We start from the raw sequence: 23570 nt of genomic DNA, 5'->3' as shown, positions 1-23570 counted from the left end.
TCATTAGTCACGTGGCATTTAGGTCCAGGTGATTGGTTTAAAAACCCAGGCTGCAAAAGTCGGCGTTCACATATCGCTTATTTCGTGTCCTGCTGCACCTGCGGAGCAAGTGCGACTGAGATGAACGCGAATGCGAACTGACCTTTTTCAAGGTATTGCATAAACGCCATTGATATTTGGTAGGGCCACAAATTGAATCGTTAAAACAGGGAAACTGTTGCCGCGTAGGCCGTCAAATGTTTCTGTTTAACGTTACATGGCGCTGTCTGTGTTTTGTGTTACCTCTTCGCACATGGAAACTCTCAGTTGGAAGTGTTTTAATTTGCAAGTCATGACGATGCTCTATGGCAATTGTAACACCCATGAACTGGACAGCTTCACTGATGATAATTTATTCGAGAGAAAGTCGACTTCGCGCGGACAGGGTGGTTGTAATGCCAGCATTAAGTCTAATGATCGCTGCTGTTATGTGGTTAATTTTTGAATAAGTTTAGTTTTTTCACGCTACACAGTTAGAGCACCGATGTAAACAAAGCTGACGCTTAGGTAACGTTACATTATAAACGCAACTTTTGTCAGAGTCGTGCGGTGCAACACTATTATTTGGAGTAACGTCATTGGCGCCATCTTCAGACTTAAATGCTTACTGCGACATTTTTAATTTCATGGTAAACGTAGAACCAGAGGCCCAGGAGTCTCCAGATAAAGCAAAAAATAATAATAATAATAACAAGAGTTTTTGAGCACGTTAAGGCCACCAAAAGTGCCCAAAAGGTAGTAAAATAATAATAATAATAAAGAATAATAATAATAAAGAATAATTCTAAGGAAAACAATAGGGCCTTCGCCTTTTCCAGGCTTGGGCCCTAATAATGATTAGATGAAAACTTAAACGAAAATTAGAACATTTTGCCATGGGAACTGACCTTTTAGAGCCATTAAAATACAAATGACAAAAACAGTAAAAAATTATTACTGAAACCTAACATTAAAATGAAAACTAAAAATATTAAAATATATCTAATTCATAATATTAATGAACATAGTATAAAAATAGACTAATAATAAATAAGCACAATTTCAACAGTGCAATTTCAAACACTTCAGGAAGTTTGAAGCTCTGTTTTTTTTTTTTTTTTTTTGTGGTTATCCATTTCAAAGTGTCCAGATGTTTAGGACTTCGACTAGTGCCTCATGTGAGTCAGTAGTGACCTACTTCTGTGTTAAACCACTGACGGGTGTGGTGCTTTCATCAAGGAGCCAGTTTTGGGTTATCTGTCCTGAGCAGAAGCCTTGTCTGGTTTAGTCCAGTCTTTAGTCAGTTGCTTCTTCATATTGCGGCAGCCATAGTCTCAATTTAAGTCTCAGTTTTCATATAGCCGGCACTCAAATTCTGTGTGAACTACTTTAAACGAAGTATATTTGAACTTTTGGAAGAACCTACAGCATATTTGTCCTATTTCTAAACATCTGTGCTAGCGTATTGGTCTTATTTCTAAACATCTGTGCTTCTTGGAAACCGCAAACAGTGTCTGTGCTTCAGTCTTAAGTGTCTTTAAGGACCAGATCAACAATGTGAACAAGCCTGAATTATAGTTTCCACACTGGATGGACTGAACATTTGAACACACTGTCTGAATGTCTCTTTTAGACAGCTAATAAAGTCCCTTTGACAGTCATTCAGTTTTTCTGATCTGATAGATGCGCCATCTGTTGGCTGAATATTGTCAATAAGTTATAAGAAGCTAATTTGGTCAGACGTCTAATAGTCTTTAACTTTCACTTTTGCCATATCCCAACATTATCTAAATTACTTTTTTTTTTAAATCAGATTTGTTGACCCTGATATTAAAATGTATATTATTTATTGATTATATTGAAGTCTGATTATTTGTTGATACATAATCAGCACATATTTGGTATGGTTTTAGTAGCTATTCAATATTATTTTTTGTTATTCTTGATATGAGTAATTTGCGGCTGAAAATACAGAAATTTTCCATTCAATTCAATGTATTCCACTCAGATATTGTTTCAAAGGGATGAGTGGTTGACCTTGAAAATAACAGTCCAGGAGCAGTCCAAAACATTAATATCCGAGCTGAATCATAAGCGTGGTAATTCTGAAATGTCAATAAGAACATTTCAAAGAACATTGGAAAACAAGCACTAAAGATGTAGCATTAACTCTAAAAATTGCACAAATAGATGCTGACAAATTTTCGGCTGTATATCAGTATATAAACAAACGTTGTCGACAAAGATATAAACATTTAAATGAATAAAAAGCTATGCCAACATAATAGACGTTACATAAAAAAAAGCTAGAAGACAAAAAATTTTCATTTGTTTTGTATTAGGGGTGTAACAAAACCCTCATGTCACGATTCGATACATATCACAATCCTGAGCTCACAATACAATATTATTGTCATACTCCAAGACATTATAAAAGGTTAACAAAAAATAGGCTACTGTTGACTAAAATGCTAAATTTGATATTACATTGTGTGTGTAAATGAATAGGCTTCAACTTGGTGCTGATAACCCAATGCACAGGACAATAGTGACACCAGAAAAAAAATATTCATGATTCTGAAGCTGAAAATACAAATTATTTTAAATGAATATGCTTGCACTCTGTTACTGACATATTTAAAGGTATAGGTATATTTAAAATAATGTAAGCCACTTTTTACTGCTAACATAAGACATTTGGCATTATCAGGGCCCACAAATATTCCCCCATTGCTTTATTATACATTGTATTCAACATTATAGTAGCTTAAATACTGGCACTAAAACTTTAATTATCTCTAACAGTTATTTTTATTTTGGGTGAACTATACACAAAACCGATCCATGATACATGCTGTTGAATTTTTGTATTGCGATACAATTGGATTGTGACACAATATTGTTACCTCTATTTTTACATAAGGAGCTGGGCCTGTCAAACTTAAAAAAGACGATCAAATATTATAAAATAAGTCCTTATGACTCCAAGCCTTCTGAAGTCATGCAATAGCTTGATGTGATTAACAGACTGACATTTTGGTTTCACATCTGCTGCATCTTCTAATCTCATCATCTCAATCCTGTATATTCAGACAGGAGAACTTTAGTGAGAACTTTTTTGTCTGTTGACGTCAAATTTGTCAAGATTGGAACTACAATTTATTGAAGCCTAGCGCTTCAAGAGAGAGAGGGGGAAACGACCTATTTTAGGTGTTACTACTCTCACAAATGTATTATGACTTAAAATTATTTGGAATTTAGAGTATGATTTTTAAAAAAAAATGTTTATCTTGACATCATGGTTCCAATGAAATGTTTTGAAAAGACCTGTGCAATGATTCTTCAGAATTTCTTCTGTGTTCTACAGAAGTCGTACAAGTTTAGAACAACTTGAGAGTGAGTAAATTATGACAGAATTTCCCTTTTTTGGGGGGTAAACAATCCTTAAATTAACATTGTCCATTCATAACTGACCGTTAAACCAGTAGATGGCGCTGTTGATTAAACTTTAGTATTGAAGCCGTGACGAAGCAAAGGCAGTCTGCCTTTTCTTTTTGCAGAAGAAAATCATCTTCTTTAGGGTACATACTTGCAGATAAAAGCTGTCATTGGCAATAGACCCAATAATAACTGAGAGGGAAGGATGAAATTAAAAACAAGAGAAACTAAATTCCAGAGTGGCGGGATTCATTTCAAATATGACTGGAAGTTTATGTGACCAAACAAAAAATCAGGGACTTATTATATTTATTTATTTTTGAATTAACCGAATGTATCACTGTACCCTTTAATAAAATCGGTAAAGATAAACAAACACTCGGGCGCCATCTTGTGTGTGATTAGGGTAAAACATCTAATGCGTATTTTTAATGTCTTTTATACATGAACAACGTCTCTCTTTTTTTTTTTTGCATTTTTAAACGAACAATCTTATAGCTTGTAAATCAATGCAATTCCTGTATGTTAATTTACTGATTTAGAAGTATTGGTAAAATTTCAGAGAGGGGAAGTGCGTTATTTTTCAGCAAATACCGTACAGTGGTGTTTTATTTTTGGCCCTTAAAAGATGCTGAGTAATTTGAAGGTCCTTATGAGTGTTTCTGTGGAAATTCTTTTGCTCAAGAGTGAAGTTCTGTGTCATTTTCTCTTCTCCTTTTAGCCGCCCCTCCTCCTCTCTCCCAAAATCTCTCCCGTCTCTGTAAAACAGGATGCTGCTACTTCGTTTGCGGTGCCAACAGCTGAGGTCTGCTTCCTGAGTTTCCCTCCAGCCTAAGAGAGTTGCAGGAAAAGAAAGGAAGTGTGTGTTTGTGCGAAGGCAAGGGACAGTGTGTAATGTACGTTTGTGAGAGAGAGCAAAAGAAAAAAGAGAGAGAGACTATGGAATGCTGTGATGTCACCAGCTAAGTTATACACAAAGGCAAGAAGGACACAGGCACTCACTCTCCCTCTTACTAAAGTCTGCCGTGGAGCGTCCGCACCCAGCTGTGAGTACATTTGACTTCACACAGGCTTTTTTTCTTCTCTTTCCAACTTTCTTTCCACTTGCCACCGTATTTCTCTGGTTCTAGACATTAACTGCAGTCTATTAAATGTGTAGGCAGGCAGACATCAACTCTTTTGTCTCAGTTGCTGTTGTCGTGGTGGTACTTTCTTCTCCCCCCACCTCCCTCCCCCTTGTGTATATATAATGGGATCTCAGACTTTTTTGTAGTTGTAGACCTCTGTCTCTCTTAAAGAGGTCATGGCATGCTAGTTCAGCTGTGGCCAAAATAAGACAATGTTAAAATAGAGCAGAAGTAGCCTATATTGTGAAAGGAAGGGGGAGCTGCTGACAACTGAAGTAAACTTTCGTTCCTCAGGAATCCCCCAGTCAGGCCTAAGAAGAGCTAGGAAACCACGTGTCTGAGTAGAAATTACACCTAGGACCACCAAATATGATGATTCCCCCTTTCTAAAATGCAAAAGCAGCTACATATTTTGATTTGATTTCTGTTTATTCGGTGTCAGGACATAAGTGTGATATCAGCATTATATTAAAGCTGTTTGTTTTATTTAAAATATTCTTTATAGTAATACTAATATTATTTTAAAACTTTGTGATATGTTGACCGTGTATCATATTTTACCTATTATTATTCAATTATTTTTACATGTATAAATCTTTATAATAATAATAATAAATAGATTTGTTTTAAATCATTGTTTAAATAATTATAAAACTATAAAATCTAATGTTATGATTTCTGCCCAGTTTTAAAAATAGATAATTATATCAGTATATAAATTATATAAAATTCGATACATTTTGGAGTAAAATGCATTACATATATTTAATTAATATCTTCAAAGTAAGTTAACAGCTCTAAAAATAAAAAATCTAAAAACAGCCCCTTTATTTAGTTATGGTAATTATTAAAAACATTTTATCAACAAATAATAAAAGAAAGAAAGAAAGAAGGAAAGAAGGAAAGAAAGAAAGAAGGAAGGAAAGAAAGAAAGAAAGAAAGAAAGAAAGAAAGAAAGAAAGAAAGAAAGAAAGAAAGAAAGAAAGAAAGAGATCAGAACCTTTATTGGCATACTGTTAATTTAAAATAAAACACAAAAAGTCTAAAACTGCACAGGAAGAGAAAGGGCAAACAAACTATTAAAGAGATCAGATTGCTTCCATATGTTGTAATCTGTCATTCCTTGTGACAGCGTGTCCAGTTGATGGCTGCTGATCAGTGATGAGAGCGTGTGTGTGGTGAACGGACCGAGCTGGGCTTCATCGTCTTTACCACCGTCATCCTCGTTCTGAAGGGCTGTTGCTGAATTTCAGGATCTATTCTGGTGCACCACACACACGGCCATGCTGCAGCAGATCTTGAATGATATGTACATCGACCCGGATGTGCTGGATGCTCTGAACGACGAGCAGAAGAAGACGCTCTTCCTGAAGATGCGCGAGGAGCAGGTGCGACGCTGGAAAGAGTCTGAGGAGAAGCTGGAGAGGGAACCACTCAAACCCAAACCAAAGACAGGTGGGAACTAGGTTTATAACGCACCGATGCAATCTAAAATTGATATGTTATGTGATCTGTGCATCTTATTGAAGCGAGTTCTCTGAGAACTTTTAATACAATTAATTACGCTTACAAATTTGTATTCGATTTAGTTCTCAAAACTTTTAACCAATTTGCAGATTTGTTATCTTTAATCAGTGCTACAATTTTTCCTCTGTATCTACTACTGGATAAGAGCATAAGCACAGTTATCATTGATCATGATAAAATTGAAGAAAAAAAAAGTTATATTAGTCATTTTTATTATTACACTTTATTTATATTTTATTTATAATCTATTATTTTTATTAAATTTTTATTACACATTTTTAATTTGTATTTATTTTGTCAAATTATTAATAGTAATAATAATTTATTATTAATAATAATTATTATTCAGAAATTAAACTTGACAGCCTTTAATCCGCATGCATTTTCATGAAATGGAAAAAAAAAAAAGTGTTTTGTTCCACAGGGAAAAAAGCAAGAGGGTGGTAGTGATGATAACATTTGATAACACTGTTAAATAATAATAATAGTTTTAGACATGCGCCTTTCTGACTGGTTATGTCTCTCCTCTAAAAGACATACAGTTTACTTATTAGAGGGACAGTCTTTCTGAAGTTAAAGTTCTTATTCACATGGTCATACAGCAACTCATCAGTATCTGTTTAGATCAAGGCTTTGAGGTTTGAATGTGGGACCTTTAAATCGCTAGTGCAGATCTTTAATCAGTGCGTTCTCTGTTCCCACATCTGTTGGTCACAGAAAGCTGGAAACATCATACCAGGCCTTTTTATTGCTGACTTTAAATGACTTAATATGGTCAGAATCTTAATGTGGCACATGACTCAGTCAGGACAGAATAGCCGAGCTGATAAAACACGGTCCGCCACTGTGGTTCTGCAGACTTCATGGGAAAATGTCTTGTGAAGTCCTAATAAGCTTGTAGAGGTGGACGTAGATGTTTGGACAAAAGAAAGTGCTTTGAAATCTGTTTGAGACGAGAGCTTGATGCTTCCGCTGGGAACATCTGTCACTGACAGACTCAAGACTAGACAAGTTTACAATAGTTTGACTGAGCAGAAGACGTCAATGGAAAATTTGCATGACCAATAGAAGCTAATATTTGTTAAAGGATCTTCTCAGTGTGTAAACATCTGGTCAAAAATAATTTACAACATGGGGATTCCCCTTCAATTTCACCACTTCTTAACACTCAAGGGTCTCAGACGTCACACATGCGAGACTTGCGTGAGGAGGACAAGTGTCTAAAAGAGGGAGAAGTAAACAGCTGAGATATGAGAGGAATGCATCTAAGAGATAGAGGGTATCTGTAAAACGGCGAAAGAGCTGGAGAGCAGTGAAAAGGCAAACAAAAGAATCAAAAATGAAACTTTGCATTGCTTGGCTAAAGTTACAACCCGGTTTAAACTGGTTAGACATACAGAAAAGTTATGGAATCTGGCATATCAGCTTTGTTACTGGAAGGGCCAGAACTTTCATGGATTAAAAAGATCAGAGATGACAGATCTTCCTCAACTAGATTAGTCAATGAGGTAAAACTTGAAAAAGTTGCCATGAAATTAATGTTTGAAGTGAGGCTTAAGTGTCCAAAAACTCTTCGAGGCCACAGTATAGTAATTTTCTTGGGTTCATGCAGTAGATAATGTGCTGACCACTGAAACAATTTAGGTTGACATGTGTAACTCCAAGAGGAAGTCGTTTTTGGCTAATAACAAAGCAGTTGTTATCGGGTCCCTGAGTTTCAGACCTCAGAGGAGAACAGAGAGTCCTCTATCTCCTTTAGACAATGGCAGCTGTTCTTGCAGGTCAATGGTTTCCCCAAGACGTACTGATACAACATTTTGATTGCCACTGTGCAATCTCTGTCTTATAGACGGGTTCCTGTTAGGAAAGTGGTTAAAATGTCAAAAGTCATTCAAGATTCTGTTACACAGTAATATAACGCGATAATAAAATCACAATAAGGAGAGTCTCTGGAGGCTGGCTACACAGGCCAGAGGAAACATTTCTGTTACTGACCCAGTTTTTAGAGCAAGAAAGGAAATTTCAGCCAGGCCAAGTTCCATTCCCTCACACACATGACTGCCAGCAAAGCAGGAAGTATACAGGAAACACAGGCACTCAAAACACACTGAGGAGGAAGAGAAAGGGAGAATGTGGGGAGGAGACACAGATTGTATGTCTGATTATCAATAGTTGTAAACATGATGTTTGTTTTGTCTTGTAACTTAGTTTTTTGCTCTTAGTCTTACTTTTTAACGCTACCATTCAAACGTTTGGGGTCAATATGATTTTTCTTTTTGATGATTTTTTTACTTTCGAAAAAGTAATTATCTTTTTTTTTTCCAGCAAGAATGTACTAATTTGATAAAAAGTGACCGTAAAGACAATGCAATAAAATACGTCTATTTCAAGTAAATGCTCTTCTTTTGAACTTTCTATTCATCAAAGAATCCAGAAAAAAAAATCAGTTTCCACGAAAAACAAAATTAAACAGCATAACCATTTTCAAGCAGCTAATCAGCATATTATAATTATTTCTGAAGGTTAATTTAGCTTTACCATCACTGGAATAAATTACATTTTGAAATGAATTAATATAGAAAATTTTAACTTCACAGTATTACTGTTTTAACTGTGTTTTTGATTAAATAAATGCATGCAGCTTTATTGAGCATGAGATACTTCTTTCAAAAACTTTATAGCAACCCCAAACTGAACGATAGTGTATGTTGTTTAGCATAGATAGCATCTAGCTATAAGGTGTCGAGTAAAAAGCTCTTCTCCTTTAAATGCTGTATATATAATATGCTATTTTGTTGTCATCAATGTGGATATAAAAATAATATAATATTACTATCAGTGTTGTAGCACTCGTCTCAAGTCCGAGTCCAAGACCATATTTTCTATGACCAGGTCAAGAATCAATTTGAGTGGAAGTCTAGGCCGGGTCCAAATCCTCCTGAAAATATGTTCTTGGGACTCGGACTTAAGACGGACTTCAGTACTACAACACTACTAATATTAATAAAAATACAGCAGTTTGTTGGCTGCTGCTAAAATATGGAGAATAAATTACCTTTTTCCTTTTAATGCACTGAATGCCTTAAATGTATATATTAGTCTCATTTAATATGTTGTAACCAACATTAGCTTTAACCAAAATCAAGTTACTGGCAGGAATCATTATATACATTATGTAATAAAACCAGCAAAAACATTTATCTATTACTGAAACCTTTTTGTTAGGCTAACCTGATATGTTTGAAAGACAAAAACAAATGGTTGCTATTTTTACTTTGGTTTGTGTTCATTTGCTTATCACATGGTCCTTTTAGCTCTTGCGGCAGTTTTAGACTGTTAGATTTGATGCTAGTTTTGTCTTGACTGGGATCGCGAGTGTGTCAGTCAGGCTGTTAAACTGGAATCTTGTTGTTTTGCCACAGGGCCTGCATGAAGAACCAGTTCATCTTGGGAGGGTTTTCCTTATTTGCTGTCAGACCTATTTTTCGTCTCTCTTATGCGTCATCTTTCTTTTGTAACTAACTCTGAATTTAAATTTGTTGCACTATTTGTTGGAAAGACTTGGCAAGTAGTTCATAAAGGAAAAAGCTCCTCATATAAGAATGTGTAGTGATAAAATATGACGTTTAGTTTTATAGATCCAATAAGTAGCCTTAAACTGTTTTACAAACACTATTTCTTTTGAACAAAAATGAGTCTTGTTATGGCTGAGTGCATTCAGGAAACACAATAGATAAATAATGATGTATAATAGTACATTTAAATATGTAAATGATGATCATTCAACTAGGCTTGTTGCGTTTCAACTAGGCCAACCAACCACTAAGATTCTTTCTTTTTTTTTCCTTTCCCTTTGTAAGCTCATAGCAAGAGTGTCAGCTGGCTGCTGGGAAGAGATGGAGACGTACAGGTCATTGTCATCGGAGAGATGGATGAACTCAAGTCATCCAAGATCATCTATTCAGGTTTTGGAGAGAGAAAAACGGCCAGCGTCCTCAACAATTCACAGTATGGACACAACTTCAGTTTAAACTGACAAAAACACTGGGGCCTGGTTTCACAGACAGGGCTTAGATTAAGCCAGTAGTAGGCATTAGTTAAATTAGGACATAAACATGCCTTAGAAAAAAACATTAATGGTGTGCATCTTGAGACAAAACAATTGCACTGACATGTTATACGATTTGTTGGTTTAAGTTGCTTTCAGTTAAAGGTGGGGTAAGCTATATTTCAAAAATGCTGTTGGACATTGTTGATATTTGAAATCAACCCAAAGAAACGCACCCCTCTTCATTGCTCTGCCTCCAAAACTCACACTCCAACCCTAACCGCCCTGCTCTGAGTGAGTCTCAGTGTGCTTTCACACCTGGCTCATTTAGTTCGGTTGAATCGCACTTGAGTTCATTGTCTCCCTTGGTGCCTGATGTGGTTAGTTTGGGCAGGTGTGAATGCAGCAATCGCACTCGGGTGCGGACCAAACAAGCATACGAGGAGGTCTCTGTACACTTTCAAACAAACTCACAAACTTTGATTGTGGTGAGAACGTGATCCGACCTTGAACAGACCCAACTGCCAAAGAACTGCGCATTTTTGGACTAAACCAGCTACCGTAGTCAGCAGCGTTCACCAGCAGAGCCTCATAGAAGTTTGGTCTGATGACCATATTAGGTCCCAACTTTCAAAAACTCACGTTTCCCTGCACGTTAATTCTGACTAATCGAAGTGCAGTTCTGGAAATGCGTTCAAGACATCTGGCCAACAAGTAATGTGGATGTTGTCACGTGACTGAAAAATGCTGCAAAGTATAATTTTTCATCCTTGGTCCGGACCAAATAAACCGAACTACAGATGTGAATGCACCCTCAAACCCTAATCCCCTGGCATGCAAGTATTGTGCACTAACAATGACGGTAAACACTGCATTATCTAGCGGTCGTCAGCGTGACTCACTAGCTGGCCTCCGTTACACACGCAATCCAAGAGTGGATGTCCGTTTATCATAGCAGAAGCGCAACAAAATAATGCTTCAGATGATTATTTGTGCAGATGATGAACGAATGTTCAGAAAGCACAAAAAATGTACATGCATGCACAAGAGTAATTACAAACAAGAGTTTGTTGTTTGAAGCCAACAGCGCAGCAGCTCCAGACAATGACACTCAAACCCAGTGTTACTCACGTGTGGAGCGAAATCAAAGCAACGTCCGGGTCTGTTTTCAGGCCTTCCCGCTTAGATCTCTCCAGCACTGGAAAGCCTAATATTAACGTGGGTCCTAAAGTTGATCATGACCCTTAATTTTCCAGTGATATTCTTATAAGCTTTTGTTTTGTCTCATCTCTATTTCTGCAGTCTTTCTTCAAATCTCCCTCTTGCTCGTTCTCTCTCCTCCACCGCCATCTACTGCTAGTAGGCTACACACGTTTGTTGTTGTTCTTGTGTCGGTCCAAACTTCCAAACAGCGTTTTTCAAATACAGCTTACCCCACCTTTAAAACAACTCAAACATGAGGAGCTGGGACTAGATTGAAACCTTGTCTGTGAAACGGGGGGGAAATGTACAATGTGCTACACCTCGAATAAAAAAAAAAAGTTTTAATGCAGAAAGGTTCAGGCCTCAAATATGACCTTTGGCCCCCAAGCCCATGGAATTTGAACACCATGTTGTTTAGTTTGATGGTATATAATGCTGAAACAAATCTGCTCATTTTACTCCTGAAAATCTGAAAGATATTTTAATGTTTTTACTACCTGATTATGCAGTGTGTCATAAATATAATTTACAATACGGTTTAAAAATGAGGACAAGTCTCTACTCAACAAGGCTGTTTTTTTTTTTTAGCAAAAACTACCGTAAAAAGAGTATTATTATTATTACTTTTTTAAAGTATCTATTTTAATATATTTTAAAGTGTAATGTAAAGCTGAATTTTCAGCATCATTACTCCAGTCTTCAGTGTCACATGATCCTTCAGAAATCATTCTAAATGAGATTTGCTGCTCAAGAAACATTTGTTCTTATCAATTTTGAAAACCATTGTTCTGCAAAAATGTTTGAAAACTTTGTAAATATAAAGTTAAAAATTATACTTGATCAATGTCTGCATCCGTGCAGAATACATTTATGAATTTCTTTCAAAGAAAAAAATCTTACTGTTCCGAAACTTTTGAACAGTAGTGTAAATAAATTTAGTTTAAAAATTGTAAAACTTTTTCCTGACCAAATGCAAAACAGAATCTGCATAGATGAGCAAAACTGTAAATGATTATTCCAAAGAAATACTGTCTCAACATTGTGTCATCATGAAAACGTGTTTGCTTGTGAAAGGCGTCGATTCATTTGTTGTGCTTCCACGTGTCTTTTAATGTATTCAAGCAACCAGCCCGGCACTTTGAAGAGCAACTTGACCAACCGAACATCAGCAGAACCTGTACGATCAGGACGAGAAAACCTTCCTCCTAAAGCACATTCAGGAGTTCAGCTGAACTTTAAGGTGTGTTCACGTGCGGGTGTTTGTTTACCTCCACGTTTGCTCCACTCTTAAATTGGTGCCACTGTGTTTTCATGTGGCTGTGTGTGCGAGTGTGTGTAGGTGACCTTCCTGTTGCCGCCATTAATCTCGGACACAGCCGAGGGGCAGCGAGACGGACTTTCTCCACAGGGAGAGTCATCGTTCAACAGCCAAATAAATCACAACCTCCATCTCTCCCTCTTTTCGTGCCTTCCTTTCCCCTTTCCTCCCTTTTTCATTCCGTTCTCCTCCATTATTCCTTTTCATCCTTTCAAAAAAAGAAACCCTCCCACACGCACCCACCCACCTCTCCATCTCTCAGGCACAACAACTCTCTCATTGCTTGGCTCTTTGCGGCTCCTTCTCTCTGCTCATGTATCAATATGTCCGTCTATGTGTGGCCAGTTGACGTCCATGACATTTTGAACCGACAGACAGTCCAACTTATGCAGTAACAATGTGTCCTTACCATGAATGATTCAACAAGTTTCCTACCATGTGAATTTGAACATGAAATTATTGTGCGACGTGATTAAAACGCATTTGAATTTATATTTAATGCACCGTTATGAAGAGCATGATTTTTGGACCAATTAGAATTCAGAGTGGGTGGGGCCACCCATAACTATACAGTAGAAATAGGGGGAGTTTTTTTTTTTTTTTTTGGTCACTTGTAGGTTAGAATACAGTATGAAAGTGCAGTGATGTCACCTTTAATTAATTAATGTATGTGTGTGTGTGTGCATGATCAGGATCTCAGCCTCAAAAGTGTTTTAAAATTGTCTATCCAGGTTTTTCACTTAATATGTGGAGATCTCGCCACCTTCTCTTTCCTGTTGTACTAAGGTGGGTGGGTGGGGGGGTTCGCACTAGGGTTTCCATGGCAACAACGTGCGCAGTGAACACACTCCTGGGAGAAGATGTGCTGGCCAGTATCACCACACTATGATCCTCTACTTGCTAAACACAAGCATCTGTCCCTGTACCTCAACACATGTGGCTTACTGTTGCCAATTAGTGAAGGGCCGCATTCTAGTCACAGAAACACCATCCCAAAAGGGCTTTCAGATTTTGAACGGATCATGGAGTTGACCGGCTAATATCGGAGTTGACCGGCTAATATCATTGTCAACTTTTGAGATTGCAATGATAAAATGACATGTAGAAGTGTGGAGTTTTGCTCAGTCTTCTTGTTTTCACAGGACAACAGTGACAAAGACTTAAGGACTCTGCCGCCTCCACAGGTGAGTTTTGGTGTTGCAGCAGATATGATGTTCAGCAATGAGTGAGATGTTTTGTTACAAGATGATACTTAAAAATTAGTGCATTCTTTTTTACATTTTCTAAATCCTTCTCCTAATCCTGCAGATGCCAGCAAATGAAGAAAAGCCAGCAGCACCTTCAGATAATGTAAGTACCATGTTTCATGTGTTTAGTTTAGTAATGTGTAGAGTTGTTTTTAAATACGAATACCTAATCCATAAAAATATGCTGTTAAAAAACATAATTGTAAGAAACTTAATTTTGGACACTATCATGGTATGTACATATGAAATACCATGGTATTACCAATGAGAGCAGAGCAAAATGTTAAATATATACACCATTTTTTTTTCTCTTGTATTGAAGCATGTATAAAAGTTTTGGTACAGGGAATTGACACTGTTCACAATTTCAAGTCATTTTTCATTATCGCAGGCTCATTGGCCTGATGTGATATGCTGTATGACCTCAGAGATCTCATTTACACCAGAGGCCGCTGGAAAGTCCCAGGATCTTATGCCCACTGTTCATTGATACTGCTGCCATTTAACACAGAGCGAATCAACAGATTGGGATTATTTCTCTGCCCTCTTTCTGTCTCTGCCCTTTTCCATTTAGTGAAACAGCTTCTCGAACAAGAAAAAAAATGTAGGGCAGGACTTATGCCTCGTTTCCACCGAGCGGTACAGGACAGTATATTGCAATACGATTCGGGACGGTACGGAATTAGGGTACCATTCACAACTTCTGACAATGGAAACGGCAAAAATTGCGTACTGTACAGCTCGGTCGAAACGTGGCCTTAATTATAGATTATGAAGGCACATGATTTTTTGCACTGATAAATAATTTATAATACTGCAATATTCCATAAATAAGAATGGCCCATCTTGATTTCATGGTGACTTAAAAGAAAAAAAAGAAGAAAAAAAAAGAGTAAGAAATATTTATTCTGCACCATTGTGCACTAATATCAGGAAATTATAAATAATTATAATTATACCTTATTGTATTTAAATTATTTAATTACATTTTTCTATTAATTTTGTTATGCTGATAATAAAATTTGATGTTAAATTAATAAAGAAATATTCTGATAATATTGTTATTAAAAATGGGTATATGTGTGTGTCTATATATATGACACACAATCTAAATTTGTCACGTCACCCAACATATGCAGTGTAAACATGGTGTCGGTGCATAGGAATGTTGGTGGTCTGTTCAGGCGCACGGCTCTGGGTAGAGGGGTTGAGGTCAGAGCAGCTGTCCTTGTGCTCTCATCTTGAGACCCTTTTACCCTCAGCTGTCGCTCTCTGCCACTCTGATCACACCTGTTTCAGGCTCTTGACCCTTCCACCCCGCAGCAGCTGAACACGACATGTGCTTTGAACAGTCTTAGACGAGTGTGCAAGCATTCCGTCCAAGTTTCATGCCCTGTAATTAATATTCATGAGCAACCCGATAATTTGTGTTTTTATATCAATCCTACACAAAGAGGAATAAAACTAACTTAAAATATAAAACGCATGTAAGCCTGTAATCGATTGAGATTTATAAAACATGCATTGCATAAGGCGAGGCATGTATTTTAGGTCGTCGGAAATGCAGACTGAGAAGGAACGCTGAAGGAGATAATGGAGTACTGCTCTCAGTATGTGGCCTGTGTGTGTGTCAGAGTATGAGGACAGGCAGGGTGTGTGTGTGCGCTGCAGGAGGACCTGAGAGAGCCCAGGGGCTGATTTGGGTCCCTGAGTTCTTCAAGAGCAGATGGTTGATAAAGTTGATCAGGGAATTAAAGCAGGCGAGACGGCGCGCCTGTCAGTCACAGATGGATGGGATTGTGGGACTGTCCCTTAGGGTTTGGGCAGGGACCCCTCTTTGCCTCTTTTTCCACTTTTCTCTCTCTTTTCACAACAGATTTATTCCTCAATATTAACAAACCCCTGGGCAGGGCAAGTCCTCACACATCACACGTTTCTTGTTCCATCGTATGTGTGTGTAAACACTAAACGCGGTCTGTGCTCGTTACAGTCCAGGCCTGCAATATCTGCTGTCTTTGGCCACTCCAGAGCTATTTTGTTTTGTATTTTATTTTATAATACTGTTTCACTTTAGGCAATTTTTGATATTTTAATCAAAAAAAAATAAAAAAAATATATATATAATATTACATATTTATATATTTTAAATGTATATTTTATATATATATATATTTAAATGTATATTTTATATATTTCTTTTGGTCCATTTTATTTAGTCATTTTAGCCATTTATATTTATTATTATTTTTATTTTGGGGCATTTAATTTTAGATCATTTTCAAGTTATTTAATTTTTATTTTGGGCTATTTTATATTTTATTTATAAAATATAAATAAATATATATATATACACATCAGCCTAAAATAAAATATAAAATAGCCCAAAATAAAAATTAAATATATATAATTATTATTATTTTTTTTTTCATAAAGGAAAGGTAAGAAATGTCAAATAAACAGCCTGAAGCCATCTTTACATTTCCAGAATTTGAGTTTTACAAAATACCAATTGTTTGGTGTTGTCTTAAAGGATTAGTTCAAACATTTTTTTTGATAATTTACTCACCCCCATGTCATCCAAGATATCATGTCTGTCTTTCTTCAGTCGAACAGAAATTAAGGTTTTTGAGGAAAACATTACAGGCTTTTTTCTACACAGAATGGACTTCAATGGCAACCATCTATCCCAATGTTCAAAAGAAGGTTCAAGGTCCGTCTCAATGCAGCTTCAAATTCTCGACACAATCCCAGTCGAGAAATAAGGGTCTTATCCAGCGAAATGATCTGTCATATTCTAAAAAAAATATATATATATACTTTTTAACCACAAATTCTTGTATCATCTCTGAGATGCGCCACATATCACATTGGAAAGGTCACGAAAAATAAATAAATAAATTAATAAATTAAAACAAAGATGTCGGACGATTTTGAAGTTGGAGGAGAAAATGAGATGGAGTTTTTCGCCCTTCCCTACCTTTTTGAACTGAAGTACACTGACAAATAACTTAGATGAGGTGACGTGTGACCTTTCCAACATGATGACGCAATGCATCTCAGAGATGGTACACGACGGGCATTTGTGGTTAAAAAGTGTGTATATATATATATATATAATATATATATATATATTTTGGTGCAAATAACTGATCGTTTCGCTGGATAAGACCCTTATTTCTCGACTGGGACTGTGTCGAGAATTTGAAGCTGCATTGAGACGGACATTTGAACCTTCTTTGAACGTTGGAATATTTGGTTGCCATTGAAGTCCATTAAATGGAGAAAAATCATGGAATGTTTTCCTCAAGAAAAAAAGAGACAAATGAGATGCTGTTGACCTAAAGTGATTACCATAGACCAGGTCATATTTGTGACATTGTGGAGATCTTTTTGGAAACTTTAGAGGCAACATGTGAAATTGCTGTGGTCTGTTTCTCCAGAGAAAAGCTCAAGTTTCCATTTGCTCTCCTTAATCTCATAGCGGTCTACACACAATTATCAAGATATTAACAAGATCTCATTTGTGTTTTTGTCCTCCCTTTCCTCTATTGAACGTTTTAACAGTGCTCTGTTTAAAACTATAGCAGGGTACTCAATCCAGTGTGCTACTTTTATAAATGGTGTATTTTGTTTCTGTGGCAGGTATCCCATCAGCCTCAGGAGTCCAGAGAGGAGGCTGAGTCAGGACACTCAAAGGATGACTCAGCACTATTGTCCTCAATTTGCTATCGGGCCCATTCGAGATCTTGCCTCCCGACACCCTCAGCTCTCAGCAGACCTGTCTATACAGACACTGAGGACACGACGACCAATCAGCTGTCTGACACCTCCAGACTCCATCCCCAAGACACCCCCAAACCTCAGATCAACAGAGGTGAGAGCCGGGTGTTTGTGTGTCAGTCTCCCATATGTGTTTGTGTGTGAATTGTTTTTATTTATATTCAGGGGGAATTTATGCTGATCCATTTTGTGCTAATCTGAACATATACATTGTTTATTTGACACTGGCTTCACACTTGTCTCTCATTGAATCGCTGGTTTTCCATGACTGATTCAGTGAGATATTTCATCTAATTTGAAAATGTTTGACCTCAAGAAAATGTCAAGGTCATATTTCACCTAAAAAAATAAAAAAGAATTTAATTTTGCTAAAAGATAATAAAGCTTATTGCAGGACCATTCAGATTTTTGTTCATAAAAATATGAATCTTGTTTTGAATTATGGTAGGGTATTAATCTGCTACATTGCCTATAAATATGTGTTTTAATTAAAAACAACTCTTAACAGTGTTTTACTGTAATCCAGTCTTAAATTCCCTACAGGTCAGGAAATGAGAATCATCATTGAAAATATAAGGATGCAAAATATAATATCCAAATTTTTAATTTTTTATTTTAGGGTGAAATGAGTCGGACATTTCTTTTCAACCTTCACGAGTTTCATCCATTTGCTTTTGCATAATAACATTTCTCTGAAAAGACGAGTCTTTTTGATCTGGCATGCCATAGCTGTCTTTGCAAGGAATAGAGAGGGTGAAAGGAAAAAACTAGTGTCTCTGAAATCTGTCAGATTTTCTTTGGTTTCTCATTTGCTCTTCTGGTTTGTCCCAAAAATGATATCTTGCTCATTACTAACAAACAAAAAACACCCAGGATATGATAATTTGTTCTGAACGCTTTCCTGGTGTTGTGAACCACCTCAACAGATGTTATGACTTACTCCAAAAGCTCAACTTACGCCATCCAGTGTGTATTATTAAGAATTACATGCAGTTCACTTCTGCGGTTTCTGTTGACTCCCCCTGCTGGACACAAAAGTGAAATGCAGCCTATAAACTCCCCGATAGCTCTCACAATTACCTAGGCCAGGTAAGGTAATCGAGCACATTTTTGATCTAGAATATTTTTGTTGCTTGTAAAAAATAAATAAACAAATCTCTAGGATATACACTTGGATATGCATTTGTGTTCATCTATATGAGCATGTTTAATTTGTGAATGTTTAACTTTGCAGTGGGCTTGAGAGCGCGTAAGTCACAGGAATGTGTGTGAGTAGCGTGTATGTTCATCCTGGCATGTGCGTGAAAGCAACAGCTTCCCACAGCTGCTCGTTCCGTCTCTGCATGCACGCACGTGTGTGTGTGTGTGTGTGTCCCTTCTCTTCACCTTCAGAGGGAAGGACACACATTCCAGCGCTGCTTCCCGACTCTGGCCCTGGGCGACGCTCGGCCGGAGCTGATAAGTGACAGGGCCCCCAGCCTCCGCTCCGCTCAACCCCCCTCCCCACCTCCCCCTGGCAGCCGTGACCCCCCTGCGGCCTGGCTCAGCGCACAGACGTGCTGCTCCGGAATTCTGCCCTCTGCCCCACTTCTAACTCACCCCCCCCCCCCCCCCCCCCATTCACAGAGGTGGGGGCGTTTAAAGAGATAGCGTGCTTTTAAGAGGCGCTGGGCTGTGAGTGTGGCTCATCTGTTCTGTCTACATATGGTGACTGTGAAATTGAAAACATCCCGTTGAATGCGTTCCTGTTTTCAGACACACACACATCAGTTATTGACGGGGCAAACAGAGAGCAGTTTTTGCTGTTCGGTTCGTTGCAGTCAGGTGCTTACAGGCTTTGTCACAAGTGATTGCATGGTGAGGCCGGCAGGGGCAGTTTTGGCCGGTCTGGACCGAGAGTTTGGTTTCAGCTTTTGAGGAGGAGTGATAGCTCTGTGAAAGTGTCTCAGGTTTAGAGGGGTTGTGGGAGGATGGAAAACAGCAAACGGCGGCAAGCGATGAGAGAGAGGCGTAGTCGTTACGCTGGTGTCAGCTAACAGCAGGGAACCTGTGTGTGTGAGTGTGTGAACGTACAGTCACAGACATGTACGCAAACACACATGTGTGTTTGTAGGACACAGAACGGACTACTAGTGGGGCGTGGAAAATGCGGTGGAACAAACAGCTTTAGATCACGAGTGTGACTCTGAGAGTGTGTATGCGTAAGAGCGCTGTGCACGCATGAGTGTCCGCCTCAGTCGTTGGAGCCTATCCAGGGTTTCCGTGGCGACCACACAACACAGTGAGACAATCAGTGGCAGGCCCACGCAGTGCGGCGAGAGGACATTAACACAGGAACCACAGGTCAGGGGCCACAGGGAGGGAGGGAGGGAGAGAGAGAGAGAGAGAGAGGGCGGGAGGGAGGGAGGGAGAGAGGGAGAGAGATAGAGAGAGAGCGGGAGGGAGGGAGGGAAGGAAGGCAAGGCAGAAAGAAGAAGATAGGGCAGAACTTGAGGAGCAAGTGACTTAGTTAAGTGCATCTCATGAACCTGGGTCATATTTCACCCCCCAAAAAAAAAATATATATATATATATTTTGCTTTACTTTTTTTATCCTTTTATGCTAAACTTGTATGCATGTATGTTTCTAAATATAACAGGGAGTAGACCATAAATACAAGGCTAACACAATGACAGACAGATGCAGATAATAAAATATTTATAATATATATATATATATATGTTAAAAAAAAAAGTATATACTTTTTTTTGAAGGACCATTCAAATTGTTTACATTATTTTCCTTCTGATCTTCTGAATGAAAAAAATCTCATTCTGATTACTTTTTAAAGAAATATGTATGCTATTAAAGTATTTCTACAAGTATTAAGATTTTTTGTCAAATCAATGAGACCTAATACAAGGTTAAAGAGAGAAAGAGAAGGAAAAAAAAGCAACAAGAAAAAATACAAGGTCTTAAAGTGAGACCAATTCAGTTTGTGTCTTTAAAGCTGATGTTTTCTTATTTAATACTGGGACATTTCCACTGACACAGCCACATGTGGGTCTCTTTCAGGGTGCGTGTGGGAGCGTTTTTAGGAGAAAGAGTTTGTGAGGGGTAAAATGTGTGTCATAGTTTGTGTGTGTAAAGGAGAAGGGGTATATGTGTTTGTGAGAGCGAGCGAAAGAGCGAACGCACTCACACATCTGTGTCCCCTGGGGACGTGGCTAAAAATAAGCAGCTCCTCAAGCCTTCTGGTGTCTGAGCAGCGTCTGTCTGCTCTCCGCCGCCATCCCTGCGGCCCTCCTCTCCTCATCTTCCATCCCTCCATCTCTCAATTACACACACACACACACACACACACACACACACACACACACACACACACACACACACACACACAGTATAACCGCACACTCTTACGCACCCATAACAGTGTACACAAACACACACCAACTACACCCAGCTGCGTCCCTGCTCTACTTCCTGCGCCGACGACCTCCGGTCTGGCAGTCTGTAGCCATGGAAAAAAGGAAAAGAGGCTGAAAAAGGGCAGAAGAGAGTGCGGAGAGAAGTGAAAAACTGAGTGAGGGAAAAGGGCAGAAGAGAGGTGTGGTGTGGGAGAGGACGATTGTGAGAATGTTTTGAAGTCGTCACCTATGAAAACAGACCTTGAAGGTCATAAGTCCTTGTCTCATCACTCTTACTCCATTTACAGGTGATTTCCGAGTGGTCGCCGCCTCTAAACGGGTGGATGTGGGGTCCGAGGTAGCTGAGGAGAACTGTTTGGGACGAGGACGGGTTGCTCAGCTCATGAAAACTTTCAGTGTGTCCAGTGAGTCTCCGGCCTCCCAAACGCCACCCCGTGCCAACAAACCTCCAATCCCGGAAAAGCCTAACCACTTGAGACTCCGCCCCGCACCCTCTCTCAGGTAATCGACAAGGGACCAAACCCTGCGCCACAATCAGGACACCTAGCCAGGGGGCTTTGTCATCAGCTACATTTGAAGGGTGTGGGTGCTTAGCCTCTCTCAGGAATTTGAGTATTTTAGTTACCAAATTAATGAAAGGAAATGATTTTTTTCAGTATTGATGTACGTTTCTTTTTTACATGGTATGAGTGATTTGTAAAAAAAAAAAGAAGAAATCAGCAGGAATGAAACGTCAGTCATATTGCTCCATCGCTCAAACATTCGGCAATATTGTTGACCTGGCTGTATCACTAAACTGCACTCAGATGCGTATTTACAAGTGCCTTTCTGTTTTAAAGGGTCACATGAAATCTTAATTAACAGTATAAGATTGAGATAACTCCAAAAAAACTAATCATGCTTAACCAAATTTAATCAGTCCGTTATATACTTAATATGTTGCTTCCTCAAAACACGAAGGCCAGAGTGTGTATTAAGGCTGTCACGTTTTAGTGGGGAAAAGTCCGATTTCTGTACAAGTGGTCAAATGGTATACATATATATTTGTTTTTGGCCAATGCAATATCAGAGTGCAGGGTGGCTAATATAATGCCCATATTTACTGTAAATTACTATTTAATTGTAGCAATTAAGATGTACAGAAAGTTGCTTAATTAAAATGAATACGTATATTACACAATATTTACTCAATTCACTAAAAATACGAGGAAATTCACTGATAAAGCTACATTTTGGAACTGACACTACTCTAAACAGTGCCAAATATTGGCTAATGAATCAGCCTGGCTGATATATTGGTCTATCAATTCTCTGTTGCTGGTTTCATGTGTTTTTTCTTTTTCTTTTTTTTTTCTTCTTCTCTTAGCCAGACCTTTACTTGAAGGTTGTTGGTCTTGTATTTAAGTTTTCAGTCTTTGGTAATCACGTCAGTAGGGCTGTTGTCACCTTCATGTAAATTGTTTTCTCACAGTCACATTTGCTTGCACATAATGTTGGGTTTTTTACGTGTTGTGATCTGGAAGAGTTTATATAATTACTCTGTGTAAGGCTTGAATGTCCTGTCCACACATTCAGGATAAGTGTGGGATATTGCCTCTGTAATAAAATGATCAAACCCCCTTCTGCCTCTGGTTTCAATTTTATCCTCGGTGGCTGGACAGGCTTCAGGCTGTGTTTATGTTCAACATGTGCTTATGACAAGCATTTACTGGAGTCATCTGAGGTCAAGTCATGCGGCCAAGAACATTTCATATCCTCATCAATGCACATTCATTCAGAATATATAATGTTTTTTGCGCAATAAATTACAGTGCATCATTAATGAAAGATGCTTACAAATCATATAGATTGTAAATATTGCACACATTGAGTATTTTAGCTGCTTTTGGTAGTCTGGTTGTAGAGTGAGCTTTACTCTTGGTTGCCCTCTGCTTGCTGATCACAATAAACCAGAGCTAGTTAGAGAAAGGCTGACAAGCCAGATGGGAAACCACAATAAAACCGTTTATAGCAAATTAATTGTAAGAGTGTCATCAGAGCTTTCATAACACGCAGTGTTTTTAATATAACACCTTAATGTTAGACTTGTGTTGTTTTAAAATTTACCCTTTTTTAATGCAAAGTTAGCTGTTCAGAACATTTATGAGCTAGTTTCTGTAGCAATAACATTAGCGAGCGACACAGGAATTATCTGAAAACTGGAGAGTTGTATGAATAAGCTTGGTGTACATATATAACTGGGTGACATTTTTTGCTGTTAGACCTAACAGAGACTTGTCCAAATACCCACACTTGCGGTCTTTGCACTTGACCACTTGTCTACTTGCATTATGTATTTCCTCTATTTGTCCCAGGTGTTCAAGTAGGTGCGTAAAAACTGCAAGTGTGTGTAGAACTTTTGATTACTCGATGGGACGCACTTATAGTCTTGCAAAACATGCAAGTGTTTACAG

The 23570-nt window shown here is 38.1% G+C and overlaps 1 protein-coding gene across 2 annotated transcripts; it reads left to right on the top strand.

The window, feature by feature from the left end:
* Window positions 1-11: 11 nt before the first annotated feature.
* On the top strand, window positions 12-23128 carry LOC306984390 (uncharacterized protein). 2 transcript variants are annotated; one of them, XM_079585700.1, is made up of 9 exons: window positions 12-152; window positions 4178-4502; window positions 5716-6038; window positions 9971-10118; window positions 12484-12601; window positions 13822-13863; window positions 13988-14029; window positions 17569-17800; window positions 21405-23128. In XM_079585700.1, the coding sequence occupies exons 3-9, from the start codon at window positions 5867-5869 to the stop codon at window positions 21620-21622; spliced, it is 972 nt and encodes a 323-aa protein (XP_079441826.1). In that variant the 5' UTR covers window positions 12-152; window positions 4178-4502; window positions 5716-5866; the 3' UTR covers window positions 21623-23128. The 2 variants fall into 2 exon arrangements, 1 of the variants encoding a protein (XP_079441826.1); XR_013794530.1 differs by having other exon boundaries at window positions 31-152; window positions 12701-13863; window positions 21405-21814.
* Window positions 23129-23570: the final 442 nt, after the last annotated feature.

This window comes from Phoxinus phoxinus, assembly GCF_949152265.1.
Source record: "Phoxinus phoxinus genome assembly, chromosome: 17".
Classification (NCBI taxonomy): domain Eukaryota; kingdom Metazoa; phylum Chordata; class Actinopteri; order Cypriniformes; family Leuciscidae; genus Phoxinus; species Phoxinus phoxinus.
Note: the sequence above shows the minus strand (reverse complement) of the source record. Positions and strands in the feature narration are given on the sequence as shown.

Bases quoted from the DNA above. Each gene is read 5' to 3' on its own strand.
- LOC306984390 (XM_079585700.1), top strand. From the start codon at position 5,867: ATGCTGCAGCAGATCTTGAATGATATGTACATCGACCCGGATGTGCTG. The intron at 13,864-13,987 runs GTGAGTTTTGGT...CTAATCCTGCAG, and splicing joins GGACTCTGCCGCCTCCACAG to ATGCCAGCAAATGAAGAAAA. The intron at 14,030-17,568 runs GTAAGTACCATG...TTTCTGTGGCAG, and splicing joins CAGCAGCACCTTCAGATAAT to GTATCCCATCAGCCTCAGGA.